This window comes from Danio rerio, chromosome 15 (assembly GCF_049306965.1).
Source record: "Danio rerio strain Tuebingen ecotype United States chromosome 15, GRCz12tu, whole genome shotgun sequence".
Taxonomy (NCBI): Eukaryota; Metazoa; Chordata; class Actinopteri; order Cypriniformes; family Danionidae; genus Danio; species Danio rerio.
The window spans coordinates 16,514,151-16,533,645 of NC_133190.1; the positions used below are offsets into that span (position 1 = coordinate 16,514,151).

General features: G+C 36.9%; 1 protein-coding gene across 4 annotated transcripts in view; it reads right to left on the reverse strand.

Annotated features, from left to right (window-relative positions):
* numbl (NUMB like endocytic adaptor protein) overlaps positions 1-19,495 on the reverse strand; it is a 121,749-nt gene that overhangs the window by 53,340 nt on the left and 48,914 nt on the right. For 2 of the 4 annotated variants that reach the window (XR_012390503.1, XM_005173378.6), the window contains exon 1: positions 2,759-2,878. The exons of the other annotated variants lie outside the window; for them this stretch is intronic. Coding sequence is in view for 1 of the 2 variants with exons in the window: in XM_005173378.6 (XP_005173435.1) it covers positions 2,759-2,799 (41 nt within the window). In the remaining variant the exon portion in view is untranslated. Of the gene's footprint in view, positions 1-2,758; positions 2,879-19,495 lie in introns of those variants that run through there. 4 annotated transcript variants of the gene reach the window in all.

Here is a 19,495-nt window from a genome sequence, read left to right on the forward strand (position 1 = left end):
TCTCTTGAACAGTACAGAATGTGCTCAGCTTGCCAAATTAACATAAATCTTTGATTGCTAGCAGTGTGAGCTACATGAAGGAACTGTCTGCAGCAAGACCATCGTAAAGGAGGTCACACACCAGTGGTGCTGCGCCACGCATTTTAGAATGGTAAACATATGATTATATCAAGGTACGGACATTGGCACCGCAAGTGAGTGGTTATGTGGTGCCCAGCTATGACTCAAGACACTGTTCATATTTCTGCTGTGGCACAGAGCATCATCTGAATAAATTATATGTAAATAACATGCGAATGTGCATGTTCGGTGTGTGTTACTTCAAACACGCTTTTTAAAGCAGGTCGCACACCGGATGTGCTGCTCGGTGCCGCGACACGACATTCGCACATTCGCAAGTTATTTACTATGAATCTATTTGTATAGCGCTCTGTGGCGTGGCAGAAAATTGATCTGTGTCCTGAGTCGTAGCTGGGCTCAGTGGACAGCTGCCAACTTGCGGCATTGTTGTGCATACCCCGATAGACATCTGTGTTTAGAATTCTAAAATGCATGGTGCTGCTTGGTGTGACGCATCGCCAATCGGCGCATCCGATGTGCGACCCCTTTTAGCTTTAGCTGACTGTAGAAAAAAGAACATTGCGCTGGATGCATTATATCCACACAAAAGCTAAAAAGCTTTATGAACTTTTTGCTGACAGCAATGAATGTTTGCACCTCAACAGGTTTTGATCTTTGGTTTCATTCTACCGGACATATTTTACTACAAATGTTTGAACTTTGAGAGTTTTAAAACAAGAGAGAAAAGTGTGGAAATGGTAATGCCTGTCTGAGGAAAAGTGTATAAAGTGCAGCCTTAAAACTTTTGTAGACTACTTCGTGGGTTCTGCCTATTGCTGGTTATTTTTAGAACGTAACTCCTCCAAACAACGAGAGACCACTGTAAATGAACTGTGTGCATAATTTAAAAATTGAGTTAACTTAACAATTCCAAAATTGTAAGGCAACTTGCTTCAGAGTTTTTTTTTTAGGTGACTCAACTTAAATCGAGTCAAGTGCAGTACTTGGGTTAAAAGTTGAGTCAACTCAAAAAGACTGTGCAGCAAGTCACATTTACAATTTTAAGTTAAGTCAATGTTTTTCCTTTTTTTTGTATAGTTACAATAGGTTTACTCATTTTTTTAAGTAAAGTCAGCTTTTTAAAGTCAACTTTTTAAGGTAAGCGGTTAACTCAAGTTTTTTTAAAAGAAAAATAACTTAATACTTATAAATAAATATTAAGTAAATATTTTCTAGGGCTTTATACAATGTATAAATTCTTATAATTTTCTCCCTGCAGACATTTAGTACTCGTTTTCAGAGATTATATGTTGAAAATGTTCATATCTCTTTCCTCATTTGCAAATTTCTCACATTTTTCAGCATTAAATTGCATAATAATAAACCTAATTCAAGATTTATTACATGTAAACAAAGTTATTTATTACGCATTTAACATTGGAAGCACACAACTGTATCTTGTTTTAAGAATGTTTGAATATATTTACAGAAAACGCTATTTTGAAAATTATGTAATTTTGGCACAAATGTTACAAGAGCAAAAGACTAAAAAACCTTTGGAAAAATCGAACAAATTTACTGATAGTTTAAATATATTGCAAATCTTATATTAGTGCTCATCCAATGTTTCTGCAGTAAGTACTATTCCCATTTATTCTGACAATCAGAGCCAAAAATCAAACGTACAAGAGTGTGCACAAAAGAACTAACATCAAATTAAAATCTATAAAGAAATTTAAAATGATTATTCATGTAAATCTACTAATTTTATCAGTAAAATATATATAAAACATCTAGTTTAAGTATAAGTGTATAGAAAAATATGAACAATCTATGGATGTGGGTGGAGCTAACTGTATCTGTTACATATCTGTTTCATTTCTTTACTGACTTTCCTATTGGTGGAATTTTGAGCTAATGCATTATGATTTTTTCTCCCCAATTCTGTTACTTAAACTTAATTTTTTTAATAATCTCACATATTGCAAACAAATTCAATGAATAAACAACATGTCCTGTTTTTAAAGATTTATCAGCTATTGTTAAACAATAAATTACCACTGAGAAAACGAAGGAACTTTTAACTTCTGGAACCTTCCTGTTGCTCACTATAATAGTATTATCATTTTAAATTAATACACTGTGTATATATATATCTCCATTAGCTATAAATCTCCATTAGCTAAGGAAGTAAAATTTTGGGATTGGGACTTTCTGTGTAAAAAATGCTGATTCCTCACACACAATGTAAATGACCTAGTTTAGTTTGCCTTCTGCATACAATGTGTGTAACTGTGGCCCTTTAAGGCCACCAGTAAGAGAAACTGATAGGTAGAGAGACATGAGAATACAGTAATGATGCTCTTTCAGGACACAAAATTCATTTTGTTTTCCGTTCATTATAACCAGCCTACATTGCACATTAGTGTGACAACAACAACTAATATACCTAATAATAGACAGACAGATAAGTATCAGCTAATCCGTTCAGTTGGTACATAAATTTATCATTTAATCTAAGCCATATGGAGGCTCACACAGCTACTTCCTGTAAGACTATTAGCCAAACACAAGCCCTGAGAATAAGCTTGCTTATTAATGAATTTAAAGGCCCACACGATTCATTCTTCCTAAACAAAACGCATATTTCACAACCCGAAGCAAAACATCCAGTGTTTAAAATACCAAAAAAACTCACCTCCCATCTTCAGTCTCATCCATGTCACTGCTGAAACTCATTTTAGACCGATGCTAGATAAAGTATCAAAACAAAGCCACCGGAGGATGTGTTTCCCAGTCGAAACTGATGCTCCAAGATGAGCTTGAGGCACAAAAACGCTGTTGAATATTCAGTTTTGGTATCCGATGGGAGGAAGGAGAAAAAAAGAGGATGCAGCCGCACCTCCTCTTCAGAGATTAAGTTGGAGGAGGCGACAATAACACTCATGTGCTCATCACCATATGTGTCCTCGCCCACAGAAACACACGCGGATCTGGAGCTGCAGCCTCTGAGGGACGAATAAACTTTTCTTTTTTGTGTGTGTTTTGTCTTTTTGCACAGACAGCGACGGCAGGATGGAGAGCGAGAGATGGAGTGACGGGGAGGGAGGAGGAGCAGCGCGGGCGGAGGTGATTAGACTGGAGATGGTGATGACACACTTTCAGTCGCCCATCTGCAGTGCCAGTTGTCTGCGTTTTTATTATTATTGTCGCGCTTGTACTCTTGCTGTGTTCTTCAGCTGTACTCAGATCACTCCTGGGCATCATTTGTACTTGGATTATGTAAATGACTAAATAAATGTGTTATTTCAGAAGATTAGTTTGTGTGGAGAGAGGGCACATGGTGTGCACATTGGCTATAAGCCTATTAATGCTATGGTTGTGGAGAATGACCTCAGTGTGCTGGACACTTCTCAAGATTGAACTTACATAACAAAACGCCTTCAAAACTTAAAGATGTGATTTTTTAAAACTTTTTTATTAAAAGGAAACATGATATTTTCTGTATATATGTATTTTGTAAGCCTATTGGACTGCAAACATATTGTTAATAATACACTAATATGAGTATTATTATACAGTATGTGCATGTTTACGATAGTCTTAAAGAGACAGCTGACCCAAAAATGAAAAGATGTATTGCAAAATGTTGTAAACCTGTAACTATTGACTTCCATAGTGTTTGTTTCTCTTACTATAGGCATCCATGGCTTCTGGTTTTCAGATTTCTTAAAAATATCTTCCGCTGTGTTCAATATAAAAAACAAATTAATGGTAAGAACCACTTGAGTAAATAGCGAGTAAATTTTCATTTTTGGGTGTACTGTCCCTTTAAGTCAGTTAATGATCACGAGACATGCAGACCAAAAAAAAAAAAACCTTTACAATATTATGAGGAATTATTTGAGTGTATTTATTTATACATTCATTACGCAATTTAGTTATTAGTTATTCCAGTTAATCAACTCGCAGTTCCCTCACAAACCACCAGGGGGGTTTATTAAAGGCCCATTTTATGATTTTTCTCTCATGCAACGTTCGAATTAGCTGTTTGTTGTTGCAAATTTTTGTGTAAACATGTTCTCCCAAACATTTCTCAAAAATTTCCATTTAATTCCTCTTTAGTGATTCTTTAAAAAACTAAACAGTAAAGTTCTGGTAAACGCACTTTCTTTATTTTTGTAAGCACAAAATACTGTTCTTTTATGCTTCTTATTAAATATATCCTGAAATCACTTACATAGAACGTTCCCTAATGGTTATTTTAAGGGTATCTTTTTACAACTGTAAAATAACATTTCTATAACATTGCAGGGAGGTTATATTTAAATAAAATAACATACATAATGTTCCATCATGGTTATTTTAAAGTTATTACTACAAAATAACAATCTCAAAATATTGCAGGATGATTATTTTTAGGTACAGTGGTCCCTAGTTAATCATAGAAATTACATTCTTAAATATACCACAATAAGTGAAATGCGCAATGTATTCTGCTTTATTTTTTACAATCATTATAGATATTTTACAGTTGTAAAACCCCTCGTCCCTACACTATTTTCTCAGACAGGCATTAACATTTTCAAACAGTTTTCCCGTTTAACACTTGCATTTCAACCTTTCTTTAGCATGTCCAGAAGTCCAACTTTTTGTGAGATGGCTAGCATCTTCCTCTGCCTTTTCGGTGCTACAGCGGTTGCCTTTGATGGTGCAGAATGTTTCATCGACTTTATGAGGTTTGTTGGGGAGAAAGCTTGCAAACATACAGTAAAGCACATCAGAGTCACACTGCTAGTGATCAAAGATTTATGTCAAATTGGCAAGCTGAAAGCATTCTGTACTGTACAGGAGACACGGCACAGTGGAGATTGATTGACAATGTCTACAGTCAATCAAGACGCAGAACACAATGCTCGAATCAGGATGCAGAACGCAAAGCGCTGTAAAAAATGCATATCAAATTGCACAAAAAATATCTGCGAAACTACAAAACAGCGAAAGTTAGAGCTGCACGATTCATCGAAAAAAGATTGTGATCTTGATTTGACCCCCTAGATCAGGGATGTCAAACTCAGCCCTGCACAGTTTAGTTCCAACCCTAATGTAACTAATGAGTCCTTCAGGCTTGTTTGAAACCTACAGGTAAGTGTGTTAGAGCAGAGTTAGAACTAAGCTGTGCAGGGCTGCGGCCCTCCAGGAATTGAGTTTGACATCCCTGCCCTAGACAATCTTAATCCAGCATTTCTACAATTCTGCCGATCATATTTTCAAGTTCTGGAGAGAAGCAAAAGCAGCCGCACAAGTCTTCACATTGTTTTACATACAGAGAGAGTAGGCGCGCGCCTGTGAATGATTTTTACTTTAGTCCACAGAACATGCATAGGCTGTGAATAACAAGTAAAAAGTTGTAAATAATATTCAGTTTGTGGCACAGAGTGATCGTTTGGGAGCTGCGCGGGATGTATGAACCACACTTAGCAGTGAAAATGAAACCGAAAGCACGCACATCATTGAAATGACCATATCGCATTTTAGAGTTTTGATTGCGACAAACATTTAATATGTTTTTCTTTCATAGTGAACACAAGGTGTTGTGCATGGGAATAAATGTTTAACAGTGTCAGTATAACTACTTTAGCCTATATAATGTTGAATATAATGCAAGACGGAATCTGATAATGACCAATGTCTTATTTCACCAGTAGAAAAAATGGTCTAATAATGTTGTCAATGACAGATTGCAAGCACATGCCTCAAACATAATAATACAACATCAGAATTATGAATAGTTATATTCTGATGTCATCACTTTACTGTGCATTAATGACCAGAACAAATTTAAGGTCTGTTCAAGTCCACTATTCAAAGTCTATTCAACCAGTCACACAGACCTAATATTATTAGTGTTGTTTTACCATATGTTTGAGAAATATAATGACAAAAAATAATGGCCTACTCATATTAATCTTTATTTTACATCTATAGAATCGGGGTGAAAATCATGATCGTTATTTTAAGCAAAAAAAAATCATGATTCTCATTTTAGCCAGAATCGTGCAGCTCTAGTGAAAGTTGAATCGCGTTATGACAAGGGACAACTATATTTTAAAAATAACTTACAGATCGTTGCCTCCTCCCTCATTTTTTATTATTGGTTCTGTAGCCTACACGAATGGAAACACAATAATCCAATACCCAATGAAGAATTGTGAAACAAAAGTAAATATAAAGTCAAAGTCCTCAAGTAAACTCTGCATGAGTGGAGCAAAATGAAATTATAACAGGTTTCTCAAGTACTCTTATAACATTTGCATATACAGTATATATACATGTTTACAAATCTGTTTCACTCAAACACACGCTATAGGGTATATGCTGAGCTAGTGTTTCTTCCCACACTGATAAACTTCCGGTGACCGGTTATTGTGACTTTTTTTCATTTTATACGGTTCCTTTTACAGCATCAATGTTATAATGTAATTAAAATACAATCAGTTAAACAGACTTCGGGATTCATTTAGTTGCTCAATCATAAAACAAGACAAAAAGACCTTTACTTGCACATGCCCGTCAGGATTGGCAGGCTTGCGCAAAAGCTTCATTGACTATACTGGGGTAAAATAAATGCTCATATGACAAAGACATGGTGAGGAAAAATGAAATTTAATGCAGTGCTTCTTGTACAATCCGAGACCCACTTTATATCGGATATCACTCAACCAGTTGAGATTGCTGATTTTTTAAAGAACAGTGACATACAGTTCAACGGAAGCACTTAACCCAGGTTTACTTGCAAATTAAAAGTCGCATCTCAGCCAACCTGTCAGACATTTCACACTGGATGAAAGATCATCATCTTCAGCTTAACCTCACAAAAACAGAAATGCTTGAAGTTTCTGCCAACCCGACTCAACATCATAACTTTTCAATCCAGATGGATGGGGCAACCATTACTGCATCCAAAACGGTGAAAAGCCTTAGAGTAACGTTTGATGACCAACTAAACTTCTCTGACCACATTTCTAGAACTGCTCGATCGTGCAGATTCACACTCTACATCATCAGAAAGGTCCGACCCTTCCTATCTGAACATGCAGCTCAACTCCTTGTTCAAGCTCTTGTTCTCTCCAGACTGGACTATTGCAACCCTCTACTAGCCAGGCTTCCAGCTAACTCTATCAAACCTCTTCAGCTGCTTCAGATTGCAGCAGCACGAGTGGTCTTTAATAAACCTAAAGAGCACATGTCACTCCGCTGCTCATCCGATTGCACTGGCTGCCAGTTGCTGCTCGCATCAAATTCAAAGCTCTGATGTTTGCTTACAAAGCGACTTCTGGCTTTGCTCCTTCTTATCTGCTCTCACTTCTGCAGATTTATGTGCCCTCCAGAAACTTGCGTTCAGTGAAGGAACATCGCCTCATGGTTCCATCCCAAAGAGGGAAGAAATCACTTTCCCGAACTCTCGCTTTCAATCTGCCCAGTTGGTGGAATGGACTCCCTAACTACATCAGAACGGCAGAGTCACTCGCTGTCTTCAAGAAACAACTAAAAACTCAACTATTTAGTCTCCACTTCACTTCCTAATCTGCAATTGCCTCTCTGGTTCTACCGCTAACTGTATTACAAAAAAAAAAAAAAAAAGACTAATGTTCTGCATCTTACACTTTACATACCTGAAACTTGCCTACAACACTTATTCATTGCTGCTCTTATAGTTGTGTAAATTGCTTCCTTGTCCTCATTTGTAAGTCGCTTTGGATAAAAGTGTCTGCTAAATGACTAAATGTAAACTTAAATGTAAACTGATATTACTATTTTTCAAACAACCATACTGTATGTATAGCCATCTTTACACAATCAACTGAGAAAGCGTTCAAATAAAGTTTATCCTTTTTATGTTGTAAAGGTCAGTTCACACTGCACCGACAGATGCAAACAACAACAGACACTTTGTCAGCTTTTGTAGGATCACCATTAATGTCTGTTGCTGCTGGTCTGCAGTGGTTTTAGCCGATTCTACATGTTCAGTCAGTGTTTGTCAGGTCGTGATTGTCTGAGACGTGACACACTGCTATCTGGAGATTGCTCACTTCAGTTGGCATGTTTCAAAGCAGTGTGAGATACCATTAACACTAGAACTAACCAGGCAATTATTTTGACTGTTTGTAATTAAATAACTTTATTAAAATAAAGCCCATAGAACCATGGTACCCAGATTTTTCCTAAATGTGTGTGTATTTTATTCTAAAATTGTTATTTTATTAAAATTACAAATCACAATAGAGTATTCTGAGTATTTCTATCTTGAATGACATAACAGTCAAATTGACCAGATGCATTTTAGCAAGGAGCTTAGAATGACCTAGAGGCGACACTTAATAGAACGTTTCATTGCAACAGCAGCGCCAGCAACAGCCCCACGACTCCGCCATTGTGAAGTGAAAGCGATCGTTCGTCCATTGTATCTTATTGCCGCCGCGATGGCAAGCAGCTGCTTTGTTTTTATTTATTTATTTAAAAAACTGCATTAAAGCTGAGATACAACTTGAAAGACGACAATACAACACTTCCCAATCATCAGCATTTTTAATAGTTTATTTATTTTACAGACTTATAATATGCTGTTGTTCTATTGGAATTTTCATTCCAAAATGGCTGCTGTGCCATCTAGTGGCTGTTTACCCAATCGCACTAGAGTGTCGCCTCTTGGTGATTCTTTGCTCTTCGATTTCAGTGACCGATACTTTTTTGCATGCTTATGAATATGCATGCTTCTGTTGCCTAGCAACTTTCTGCTAACCAAAACATAGCATTTTGATAGGAAAAACAAAGTAAACTCTTGAAAGGATATGCAGCCGGCCAGAAGTGTCTAGGCTAAATTGTCCGTAGTGTATGAGTGTGAATGAGTGTGTGTGGATGTTTCCCAGAGATGGGTTGCAGCTGGAAGGGCATCCGCTGCGTAAAAACATGCTGAATAAGTTGGTGGTTCATTCTGCTGTGGCGACCCCGGATTAATAAAGGGACTAAGCCGAAAAGAAAATGAATGAATGAATGAATATAAATCATTTTCGTTAACTTCCAGCCGCAACCATATCTGATCTAGCAACAACTCAAAAACTTTTCTTAAGACTAGGGCTGCATAATACTGGGAAAATATGCGATATGCAATATTGTTGTTGAGTGTTGGGCAAACAATATCTCACAGTATTTCTAACTTGAAAAATGCAATTTTTTCTGCATTCATGTTATGATTCATGTCATGATCATACAAAAATAAACAGGTTATAGATATTTTCTGAGCTGATTAAATTAAAAACAATGTCAAGATGCAAACATTTAGACTTTTAAACACCACAAATGACTGAAAACCGACTGAAATTCCAATTCTTATGGGCTGTTATCATTTTCCTTGCTTTTCCCTAGAATTACAATATATTTTCAGCTCTAGGTTCACCTCACAGTAAAGGATAGTAAAGGTCCTATATGATTGAAACATTGAAAAATCTTTGGTCTTCCGCTTACCAAACAAAGTGAGGTATGTGTATATCTTCACCATGTTCTAGTAACTTGTACACAATATTAAGCTTTATTACCAAAAATAATGTATTTTTAGAGTAATGATGACAGACATAAAATACAGACATTTAACACTTAAATCTAAAATCTAAATTTTTGAGCTGTCGACAGTCATATATGTGTCCCATACTGCTAAAAACACTATTAGGACACCTATTTTTCACTAAAAAGTGAAAATTGGTTGTTTTTGCGTTATTTTGAGCAAATTCATACTTCCAGTATGAAACAAATTTTTGAAGCTGCGTCACGGCCAGGAGATCCTAGCATGCATTCCAGAGTGTAGACTGGACGTCTGTAACTAGGAATGCCTGATTGCATCTCTGAGTGTGCTGTATTAATGCATGAGTAAGACTTGGTTCAAACCAATCAGCGCACTCTATTGTGCAACTTACAGTGTTCAGCCGGCAGAGAGATGCCACGTTGTGTTGCCAAAACAAGCGTGCAGTGTTGCTTTTATAATTTGCTGCAGTGAAGGTTTTGTTTTCATTTTCTCTCCATGAAAGCACAGCTGGACTCTCGTGTTGATTACAGTGCACTCGACGCTCGACAATACGTGTCTAAGGAACATTATTTACCCGAGAGCTTTTCTCATCTGGAAACGGTGAGATCTGGATTTGCTGCTCGTCTCCTCTTAATAAAGAAGATGCTGCTCTAGTTGGTTTTGATTGTCCTGACTCTACAGATTTGTTAAGTGAGTGACCAGTGGTCTTTGTTTTTTCAGATGGCAAAGTTAGTTTGTATTGAACTAACTATTACACAGAGTGTAAACATGTTAGCACCACAATCAAACTTACCGAATTTTGTGACAGGAATAACACACACAGTTTTCTGACGCTATCTGCCGAATGCATCTAAGTTTCCAGGAAATGCGGAGGGTTTTCTCTCATTCGCGTGCGCTATCAAACACTGCATGAAAAATACACGCTTAGAGCAGTTCCTCGAATCGATTATCTCGTTTGTCACGAGGGGCATGAATGAATTCCCTGAATAAAAAGAGCCAAACTGGAGTAAAGTCCACCATTTAATAATTTGTCAAATAATTCAATTACTGATGTCCATGTAAACACAGTCACTGTCTTACTCCCCTGTGTGTGTGTGTGTGTGTTTTGACTGTGAAAATCAGCGTGTGACCAACTCGACACTCCCATTTTTATGCAAATTTTTACAGACCCTCCCTCTTTTGCTCCTCTGACACTCCCCCCTAAACAGAGCTGGACATGCCCACCTTTCTGAGTTTTTTCAAAGTAGAGGTGTGAAAAAACCCTGCTGAAACAAGGTGGTTTCACGGCCCTAAACTGTGATTAAACTGTGATTTTTATCTTTACCATGAACATCAGTGTTTTTATCTGAACTATAAACTGATAAACTGTTCTCGCAGTACTTTTGTGTTATTTAATTGTTTGTAACAAACTGAAAACGTGTAAAAACTAAATCTCTCTCAATCAAATGCAGATTTGAATGCAATGCTTCATTATTCCATTCATAAACATATGCAAATCATTAATCATTCATGTTGCACAGGTTTGAATTTAGATCTTTTAATGTTTAACTGTTAAACAAATGTTTAACTGCAAAACAAACAGTGACAGAAAACACCTTTGATTTATAATCTAAGAAAGCACACAACTTTTTCCATCATCATTATATTTTCATACATGCGATTTGAATAACGCAGAGGCAATCAATCTGCAATTGTTAGAAATGTTGGATTAACCTACGAGTTCAAAAATGTTATTAATCCGTGGGTTACGTGTTTTCCGAACTGGGGGTTGTGATCCGTCACACCCCTAGTTTGTGTTTATGTAGAGTGAAGGCTTTTTTGGGACAACTTAATTGTTTTATGTTAAATCCACTTACATTTGTAAAAATGATTAAGTTAACATAATGGATTTGTGTGGGGGAAAACTATGTGGAACCCAGCATTTTTTACAGTATAGTTATAGTATTCTGGTAGTTCCAGTGTTAAATATTTCTACAAAAAACTCTTCCTGATCTCAGTGCAAAGTTAAAAAAAACATTTTAAATATTGATTATGCCTCACAATTGTTATTTTATTATTTATTGAAAATTTCTCTGAAGGCAGCAGAAACTTGTGCTGACTGTATAATATCGTCGCTTATCTTTTAAATCATGCTGCTGCTGCTTTTCTAGTCTGGAAAAGAGTCTCTTGGCCTGAGCCGGCTGGTGGAGCTCCCCTCTGGTTCTGAATTGATCATGCTCTGTTGACTGAACTTGTCCTAAATTCTTATGACCCAAATGAGAGTCCACCAGCAGGCCAGATCGATGCGTTCACATGGACATTTAACCAGTCTAATCACGTCCAGTATTTTTTGTCTAGTTGTTTTAACCGGAGTCAATAAACTGAGGGGAACTTGAGCTCCGAAAATCGCATACTGTACAAAGTTTCCCAAGGGTATTTATTTAGGTCTGAAATAAAACTTAATTAAATAACACTTTGTATATTTTTATCACACATTTTAATCTCCACATGTTTATACACATATCTAGTGAAGCCATTTAGGGTTATACAGCTATCCAGTTTGACACTTTTGTTGACACAATTTATATAAGGTCATTTATTTGTTAATTAAGATGTACATACAGTTGAGACAAAATTATTTAAAATTCTTTTTCAATTATTTTAGTAATAAGATAAGATATTTCCTATAATGCTTCTTCTAGAGAAAGTCGTGTTTTTTTTAACTTGGCTGGAATTAAAATAAATCAGTATTAGCCCTCTTCATTTTTTCAATAACTTGCCTACTTTGTAAAAAATGCTGGTTTTCAAACAATCGATTAGTGTTAGAATAACATGAAGGAATTAAGTTAACTTGAACATAAAACAATTAGATTGTTCCCAAAAAACTTAAGAATTGCATAGTTTCAGTTTATTTAAAGGTGCCGTTACTGCCGTATGAAGGTTTTTGACTTTTCTAAAGTATAAAAAATACCATACTATGTTTGCAGATATTAGGGAAATAAGTGAACATTCTTGTTTATCTAAAAAATAATGCTTAAGTCAGATATTCTGATTCGAAAATGAGCGTTACGTGCCGGAACTTCTGTCTTTGTTTTGGTTATCTTACTTAGCCAATGCCACTTTAGCCAATTATATTTCAGCACCCTGGGTTGCCTAGCTGGAAAACAGCGTATTTCATTCATTCATTCAGAAATATAGGGTTGGGCAATAGACGATGCCATCGTCCATCGCCAATAGATTGAAACACATTTGTTGCTCTGCAAAGCTCAGTTCCACATGAAAAGGACTAAAAGCATGTACTGTAACTTTTGCAGCACGGGATGCGCATCATTCACATATTTAAAAGCATGAAAGGGCACATGCTTTGTGTGTGTGTGTGCACAGCGTTTAGTCTCAGACAGGCTCGTAGACGAGCAGAGCACACACATTTACTGCCATCTTAATGTGAGAGCTTTAATGGTCAAATAAATAGTTAATTCACTTCCACCTATGACAACAATGCCATCGTGATGTTTCACGTTAGACATCGTACAATGCCAAATAGGACATTGCCCGACCCTATTAAGAAAGGCTCTCAAAGCATGCGTCTGTGACCGAAATGTGACCTCTGGTGTACAGTAGCAGACTCCAAAATGAGACACAGACTCAGAGTTCTCCATTAGGTGGTTATTAATTAGCAAATAAAATATTAATATTACGACCGTAAACATTAGCAGGTTACATTGTAAGCCCTGTGTCCTAACACACGATGTGTGATGAGATTTGCCGTGATAAGCAATTTGGCTGTTTGCACCAGACACAACACAACAGAAATTTAAATACAGCCATTCAGAAGCACAAAATATGCACTCATTAACGAAATTGTAAAGTTTATATTATGATTAATACATATTAAACCTCTTTAGCATTCTTAAATGTACATGCTAAAATCGAATCACTGATATATGTTGGTTTGCATTATTTCACAGGCCTAAAGTTCAATTTCAAACGGTTTATTTTATTTGCAAGAACTGAGGTGAACTATCTGCCGCTGCTGTTTTCATTATATGGCAATAAATGTAAAATGGCAGTCAAACTCATTATTAGCATTTGACACTGTAAAAAGCAAGTGAAGTGTACCTGTGCTGATCATTGTCAAAGTTTTATGTTGTTCAGCTGCAAAAAAATAGAAACTAAAATAGAAATTTCAGGTGTTGGTTTGAGCAAAAACTTTTAAAATGAAAATGTTTTTTCTATCGCATGCCGTTGCTTTTATTTAAAACACAATTTAAATCAGCGTTTAGGCTCGATAGTCAGGCTGTTGGTCCTCAGTCTGGCAAGGAATACCACTAGGTGTCAAACTTACATTCATTCATTTTCTTTCAGCTTAGTCCATTTATTTATCAGAGTTCACCACAGCGGATTGAACAGACAACTTATCCAGCAGATGTTTTACGCAGTGGAAGCCCTTCCAGCTGCAACCCATCACTGGGAAACATCCATACACTCTCATTCACACACATAAACTACAGACAATTTAGCTAACCCAATCCACCGATAGCACATGTCTTTGGACTTGTGGGGGAAACCAAAGCACCTGGAGGAAACCAACACAAACACGGGGAGAATCTAATTAACCTAGTTAAGCTTTTAAATTTTACTTTAAGATGAATACTAATAACTAGTAAAGTCATCATCATGGCAAAAGCAAAAAAAAATATTAGAATTTAGCTATTATTAGTTATTCTTTTAATGTGTTAATAAAATTCTAAATTAACAGCAGACTGAAAAAAAATATTCAATGGATTTACTCAGTTTTTTTAAGGTAACTGGTTTGCAAACAATTTATATAAGCTGAATTTAAACAAGCAAAGTAAACTTACTAATGTTCAACTTCATTTCTTTATTTAAATATGAATATAAATACTAAGAATTTGAAATAGTTACCATAACAAACAAAATGTGTAAATCCACTGAATCATTGTTTTTTTTTTATCAGTGGATTTGTGAAATATTTGAAATGAATAATTACAATTTCACAAATAATGACTTCACTCTAAAAACTAAATGATAATTTCTGCAAGTAATTCCCCACATATGAACAGAATCGTGTTACAACAAATACGCTTTCAACTGCCAGTCTGTTAAATAAGAGTCGGTCAATGTGTCCTCCTCTCTAGTAGGTCAGTGAAAAGTGGGGTCAGATTTATGTAGTTGGACTGTATGAGCCGCACAGTAGAGAGTGACAATCACAATGATTCAGTGGCACATTGCCCTCTACCTGCACTGAGCGGCAATATAACAAAAGCCTGCTTATCGTCACTGAGCTGTCAGGATCTGTCACTTCAGCTTTATATTATATACCAATACACACAAAATATCTGTATAAACCATTCAGTAGGGTTAAACTATAAATTCATTGCATTTTTTTATTTTATTAGATCATTTTATTGCTGGAATGGGGTGTGCTAACACATAACCTTTATTAAACTCAACCATACTGCATTAATGTTTAAAATCAAAACAACTTCACTTATAATCCCTCATAATATACAACTGTGGTCATCTAGTTTGCAAATTATCAATGCAAGCTGCATATTCTGCTGTAACAATCATCAAAATATGAATTTGATAAATGAAGAATGCTGTGCAAAAGTAAAAAACAATCAACTATTTAACTGTACAGGGGTGTGTGATATTGATTGTAATATTATATGTGTGATATTATGACCAGAAACTGTGACCATTTTTCCCCCTGCATAGTGACGCAGTTCCTAGAGAAATTTGATTCATTTGATTCATAAAGATCAGGCCAAGGGTTTCGGAAGAGTCACAAAAACCTAATAGACAAATCCTTTTCACCATTTCTGTTTGATGTCATTAAAAGGGCAAACTATAGTTTTTTTTATGACATGCACAGAGGAATTGTTAATAACAAAAATAGCAAAGTGAACTAACAAAATCATATGGTTATATGATTCACCCCCCCCCCTCCCACACACACACACACACGCACACACACACACACACACACAAACACACATCGCTATAATGAAGTTCACTTTTCGCGGTTCACTTTTTCATACAATTTGACATGCTTTTTTCTGCATCGCATTGTGTTCTGCATCCTGATTGACTGTAGAACATTGTGAATCCATCTCCTCCGTACCGTGTCTCTTGTACAGTACAGAATGCATTCAACTTCAATCAAATTGAGATAAATCTTTAAACGCTAGCAGTGTGATTCTGAAGTGCTGTTATGTATGTTTGCAAGTTTTCTTCCCACAATGTCGATAAAGGGGCACCCTAAATGAAGATCAAATGGTTTTGATCTTTGGTTTCATTGTATAATACAAGACCTATTTTTCTACAAAGGTTTGAACTATCACAACGTGTTTATAGTTTCAGACCAACGCAACCCTAATTTTCCCGTTTTCCACCACATTGTTTAAATAGCAAACCCATTTGCGCCACTTCATAGACTCATGGGTGTTCTGGTCCAGAAAAGAGGTGTGTTAAGGCGCATTGTGGGCGCGTTGCTATTTTGAGAAACTAAAATAAAATGCTTAATAGATCAGCTGAAAGCAGGTCTAAAGTCCAGCGCAGAGCATATTAGTAGTATTAAATATCTTTACAAATGAAAAAGAATTAAAGGATTAAAATGTTACAAAAATTATTATTTTCTTAAAACATTAAAACTAGAACCTCCATGCCTTCTTCATCTCGGGGGGCTTTTTTCATTTTATTTACGACAGCTTGGTTTTGTTTAATGTAATTATTCTCATTAATTCATTAATTCATTCATTAATTTTCTTGTCGGCTTAGTATCTTAGTCCCTTCCAGACGCAACCCATCTCTGGGGACCATCCACACACACATTCACACACACACACACTCATACACTACGGACAATTAAGCCTACCCAATTCACCTGTACCGCATATATTTGGACTGTGGGGGAAACCGGAGCACCCGGAGGAAACCCAACCGAACACAGGGAGAACATGCAAACTCCACACAGAAACACCAACTGAGCCGAGGCTTGAACCAGCAACCCAGCGACCTTCTTCCTGTGAGGCCACAGCACTACCTACTGTGCCACTGCTTCGCCCATTTAATTAATTATGTAGGCTAAAGGATGTCTTCAGTGGAGAGCATTCAACACCATATCCTTATCCACAAAAGAAAGTGAAAGTAAAGGCCGAGTGGAAGAGGCTCATTTTCTTCTGGCTCCAGATGCTGTTTAGGCCCTATCCCAATTCTACCCCTTAGCCCTTCCCCTTACCCCTACTCCCTCGTTTTGCGCGTGCCAGTGAAGGGGTAGTGGAGTCCCAAATCTCTTTAGCTTAAAGGCGTAGGGCTAAGGGCAAGGGGTATACACCCCTTCAAATGAAGATTTTTCAGGACCACACTCAAAATCAAGGGGTAAGAAAAATTTCCCAGAATACACCAGCCACAGCTGTATTGATGTATTCAAAGTAAGGAGATCCACTAATAAGTATTTTTGTCATTATTATGCATTTTTACAACAAACATTCACGTTTTAATATATTCATAACCACGTTCATGTTTAACTGTCATGCTTTAAAAAAAACGCTAAAATAAAAACCGCTAAATTTCGCTATCTATTCGCTCTCTATAATCCCTAATAATGACTCCTGTATAGCAGTCCCCCATTCCCTGTCAGAAAAGTCGAGTGGCTGGAAACGAGCCTTTTACAGTGTCTACTATAGTGTTAATGTTGCCTTTGGTGTGTTTACATAGATGAATATGGCCACTGTGTAAATGCACAGTACAGTTACGATTGTATTTCCACATTATATCATTATGATGACATAATATATGCCTTTAGTGATCTCCTGAATATAAATACCAAAAAATAGAATAACTACAGCAGTCGTGATCATCGTCTGATCTCATATGAAGCAAGAGATGGCGATGACATATGATGATGGGTGCAGGTGCTGTAGTGCTGTCCCAATTCTTTGGTACATTTTGAAGCCCTCCCCCTTAACCCTCCGGTTGTAACAGCCAAGGGGAAGAGGAAGTGGTAGAGGTTAAAAAAATAGAATTGGGATTGGGCCTTAATTGTTTTCTTAACTGTTTTGAAGGGTTCAGTTTTTACACTTACAAAGTCCGCCATGTAAATAGCAAATGTGCAATGGCACGAGATGAGACTCTGATTGGTTTATTTTCAAAACACACCTATAACTTGTTAAGAGAATAAGCTCAACCCTGTAAGACCATGCGCCATGGCGCAGAGCGTATTTTCCTGTCCTTAAAATAGCAAAAGTGGATTCTGACATGCCCTTAATGCTTTTGCACCCTGCACTTCAGCATTTGTGCCTTGATCCTTTGAAATAGAGTCTTGAGAGTGTTTAAACAAGAAAGAAAGGTATTTATATATATATAGTGCTAAAAACAGTAATAAATGTATTACTAATTGTTTGTTTATGTTAGTAAATACATTAACTAATGTTTGGAAGTTTAAGGGTGCTTGAACAAGTAAATATTGGCTGGTTTTAAATGTTTTGGGTGAACTGTGCCTTTAAACAGCAGTGTTTCTGATAATCTGAACAGAGGGCCGGGTTGAGACTTTTCTCCTGCATTCAGTCACATCACCATGGAGGGGAGCCCCAGGCTCATGTGAACACATGCACACTGGCCCTGTGTGCTTATTCTCAGAGCCGGAAGGCAGAAAAAGCAGCCTATCTGACGCATAAGCACTGATATCAGGCATCCGAGAGCCTCAGGCAAGGCCCGAAGACCCACTGAAACCAGTAGCGATGCCACTTCCTTGTTTGTTCGCTTTCACTCCACTGCATCTCGAAATCTTGCTCTCAAACAACTCATTATCCCTAATGCAGCTTCTCGCTCGCTCTTATTTTCGCTTCGGGTGTGAGTGCAGTCCCCGTTGGATCTGACAATAGACGGAAAGCATAATCATACCCAGAGGTCTGTCACGCTAAAAGTCCTCGCTGTTCGTCATCCCTCACTCTGGTCTACATCAACACACACACACCTCCGGCTGCATGGCAACCGCTCCAGAACCAGTGCCTGCTGCAGGAGAACAGCTATATTGCAAACGTCCTTTGAATAATTGTTGTCTTGACACTACTTCCTGGCACATGGTGGAGGAAAATTCACAGTTTAGCTACTTCAAAGTGTCAGGAGAAAGTTTAACGTACCTAACAATAATATTTACACACAGAATCTCTTTGCCAAATGACTGAGAGTGTTTTTGGAAAATGGCAAAGTGCTGTGGTTTTTGTTGGCTAAGAGCATCAGGCACAAAATTGTGGAAAATGCATGCGAACTTCAGTGTTTATTTTATGTGAAAACAATGAAAGTAGAAAATGAGGTTTCTGGTTGTTTCAGAAATTAATTAATTTGCAACCCAGTTTTCACTGCCCAAGTGATATTTACTTTTAAATAGTTTCCTCGTAATAAGTGACAATTTCAACAAATTTTCAACTAAACTATAAAAATGCTGGGATCCACACAATTCCTTCATGTTGTCTAATACAAATCGATTAGCTTAATTGTTTTTACAAATTTAAGTTGATTAAACATAAAGAATTAAGTTCTCCCCATAAAACTTTTCAATTTTAAATAAGTAGTCCGTACAAGCAGAAAAAGTCATTTTTTGAGTGTTGGACCTTTTTAACCCTTTCACATTAGAGCTGAAAATCTTTGCCCGAACCCGAAGGAACAAAATTAAATTAGCCAGATCAGTAGTACTATGCATCCCGGCCAGTAGCAGCAGCAGTGAAAGGGTGTTCAGTGCAGCTGGAGGCACCATCAGTGAATCTAGGACAGCGCTAAAACCGCGTAGTGAATTTAATAACATTCCTCCACAAAAACACCTAGCCTAATCTTGGTAAGTAAAGATTTTAA